The sequence below is a fragment of the Perkinsus marinus genome, assembly GCF_000006405.1.
Source record: "Perkinsus marinus ATCC 50983 genomic scaffold scf_1104296946040, whole genome shotgun sequence".
In the NCBI taxonomy this organism is placed as follows: Eukaryota; Perkinsozoa; order Perkinsida; family Perkinsidae; genus Perkinsus; species Perkinsus marinus.
In genome coordinates, this window is record NW_003210991.1 from 1 (window position 1) to 3,219 (window position 3,219).

Genomic DNA, 3,219 nt, shown 5'->3' on the forward strand with positions numbered 1-3,219 from the left:
GACAGGATTTCAAGATGACTCTGAGTGAATCGTATCGTGCTTGTGGAGTATGTGGTAGCGACTGCGAGGGGTCATCTTTCAAGTGTGTTGATTGCGGTGTATGTCTGCATGAGGCTTGCCGAACTCTCCTGGGCTGGAACAACAGGAATACTGGTAAGGGGCACTGTCTGGCATGCTCTCAAGAGGCTTCTAATCGACCTAAGTGTTCCCTCTGTCCGTGTGATGCTGCTAGAAGGAGTGTATTGGTGCCTATGATGGAGGAGTCGGGTTCGGCGGAGCGATGGTGCCATTTATTGTGTGGATTGTCAATCAGCGGAGTGTCGATGACGAAGGATTCCCAGGGCTACCTTCGAGTGATCTTATCGGGTCCGTCCATCAGGCGTGGTTATCATGTGAGGAGACAGCAGTGCAGTGGATGTGGGGAACCGATTGTTCGCAGCGATGCTAGGGTGAAATGCTATGTGAGATCTTGTCATAGGCGGTATCATGCGGTATGTGCGCCGAAACGGGTAGACCGATTTCTGAGGAGCACATCGAGCGGATCCCGGCGTAAAAAGAAGGAGGTCCAACCTCTGCTGTATTCGATGGTCTCATGCTGTCAACACAGGCTGGAGGAGGGATGATGGTTGGAGAAGGCTGTGTTGTCGTAGAGGGCGGCTTACTTGTGTACTATTGAAGAGGGTTAGTTTCAACAGGGTAGTTGTGTTGGGTTCGAAGTCTTAGTAGATGGGTTTGGATGAGTAATGGTTATCAGTGTTCATATGTAGTTTATGCTACTAGCACGACTACAATTGATATTTGTACACCCGTAGTGGGGTCTCGGTAGCTATTTTGGAATGTATGGGTACTGGTAGATGATTTTAGTAAAATCATTTTACAGTGTTGGCTCGGCTCAGATGATAAATAGCATTCTCGATACCGGGCAAATTTCGCTGGATGTCAGGAAAGGATCGAATGTGAGTGAGAGGGGGCGAAATGATGTTTCCCAATAAATAATGTGTAAGGATTCACGCACTATGTGGGAAGTGTGTAATGAACACATCTAACGTTGTATCGACCCAAATTATTACTTCAGAATTCATCGGTCGGCTATTCACCATACCTCTATCTTATAGTAACCGTCTATCTTTTGCGCAACGGCGACCACCTTGCTGTAATACTGTTTTTGACCTCACAGTTAAAAGTTGCTTCTTTAATCGTCATGGATGGCAACAGCTCGAACTCTGATATTCGGCGAGCTCTCCTCGACAACGCGCCCCCCACACGATTGACATCAGCTCAGCGTGCTAAGAGACGATGGATGCTCGTCCTCTGCCAGACAGCCTACTTCGTTACGATAACTCTACTATATCAAATTGCTCCTTTCTTTCCAGTCTACGCCAAGCAAGAACTCGGTAAGTGAAAGTATGAATAATGGGGTCTGAAACTCTTATAAGGTTAATAACGTTATGATGCGCCTAGACTCCTCGGACTGTCTCAGTGAAACATGAAACTCTTGCGAGGGTATTACCGCGTGAGCTGTCACTCAGCGACGGAAAGACTGCTCTATCCACATCGTACTGACTAGCTGTGATCCGGCGAAATTTGATGCTCGCATCGGCGAAATTGTTCTCTTCAGTCATTTAGTTGGAATCCTTCTTCAAAGCGCATCACTATATCGAGTTTCTTATTCGCTATTATGATTCCTTTGTATGAACCCGCGGGCAAACTTGATGTCCTCGCTGGCATATGTAGTGTCTCATATCGTTGGTATAGCAGCCCAATTCGGTGAATAGATTCCCGGATGGCATAGTCCTCTGGCATAACGACCCCATTCTGTAGATGAAATCTAAAGTGGTATAGTACTCTGGCATAGCGGCCCCATCCTGTATGTGGGTTTCTCAAAGATATAGTCTTCTGGCATAGTGGCCCCATTCTGTAGATGGGTTCTTGAATGGTATAGTATCATCCGTAGTCCACCTCTATAAATCCCTTGAGAGATTCGTCAGTATCATTCACCTTCAAGAGGACGTCATTGTCAGATCTCACGGATGCTACGATTGGAGTGGTATTCGCTTTCTTGCCGTGTGCGTCCTGTATTATGGCGCCTCTCACTGGCTACCTCCTTCAACTACTGGGATACTTCACCGTTCTCTTAGCAGGAGGCGTATTTGTTGCAATTGGCACACTTGGCTTTGGCTTCTCCAAGGTGCTCTGGTAAGTGTGATCCTTGGTTGTTACCCCTGTCTGGCTTCCCGATCAATATCATGGTTTGGCGCTCCACTGCCCTATCTCCTAGAGTTTTCGCTACGTTGTAGAAGCTGTAGCTTAACTACCACTCATTTACTCCCGACAACTACTGCTTGGCTCGCTCAGGAGTTTCCTTGCTTTCCGAGCCGTTCAAGGCGTTGGAGCTGCTTGTACATATTCTGCTACCTCTGCGATAATGGCTAGGTGAGTATGAATGGAGTATCTATGATCACAGCTGCGAGGATCCCGGACAGGTTGTTCCCGGGAGATATAGAGAAGATATTCGCCTTCCAAGAGCTGATAGGGAATGTTGGTTTTGCCGTTGGCCCGACTATCGGTGACTACTGCACGCATGAGATTCGGATTGAACAAGTCTTACTCAGGTGCTGGCCTATTCCAAGTGGGTGGCTTCCACACCTCCTTTATTGTGCTCACTGCTATTCATTTCGGTGTCATGGTATGTTGATATTGTCTTGCTCTTTGTGATAAGATTCATGTCAGGTGCTGATGCTAGCCACATGGGTTCCGATACCCCCGGCTGCCTCATTGCCGACTAGTGATGGTGCTGCTCAGAGTGGTCGGAAGGTCGTGGGAGTGAGCGAAGTGAGTTTTGAACATCTCGTCTCCACTTGTCATACCCGTTTCCGTTCTCTGCAATGTTCTATCCATTTCCAACTTAGATCCATGATCACATCCGTGATACTTTCAATGAGAATCTATAACTCCATTAATCTAGAATCTTCCAAAAATGCGGTTAAGCTAGGTTCTACGAGGCTCTTGTCAGGTGCTCCGTATGCGGCATATTCTAATCACAGTTCTCTGCAGTGCGCTAGTCAGCTCAGCCTTCGGGTTCATGGATCCAGTAGGTTGCCTCTTCTCCCCTCTCTCCCAGGGTCTTTCTCCAGGTTCTCTCAGAGCACTTCTTAGCTGTATTGGGTGACGTTTCACCATCTACCATGGGTCTCCTCTTTGCATTCCCATCGGTTACTA

At 47.5% G+C, this 3,219-nt stretch overlaps 1 protein-coding gene across 1 annotated transcript; it reads left to right on the forward strand.

Annotated features, from left to right (window-relative positions):
• Positions 1-1,181: 1,181 nt before the first annotated feature.
• Pmar_PMAR005667 (Synaptic vesicular amine transporter, putative) lies at positions 1,182-3,204 on the forward strand (the record flags this gene model as incomplete). Its single annotated transcript, XM_002779671.1, has 8 exons — positions 1,182-1,394; positions 2,022-2,196; positions 2,356-2,433; positions 2,484-2,566; positions 2,613-2,686; positions 2,731-2,832; positions 3,014-3,091; positions 3,135-3,204. Coding segments are annotated over exons 1-8 (853 nt in total), but the record flags the coding sequence as incomplete, so codon positions are not given.
• Between the last annotated feature and the right edge of the window lie 15 nt (positions 3,205-3,219).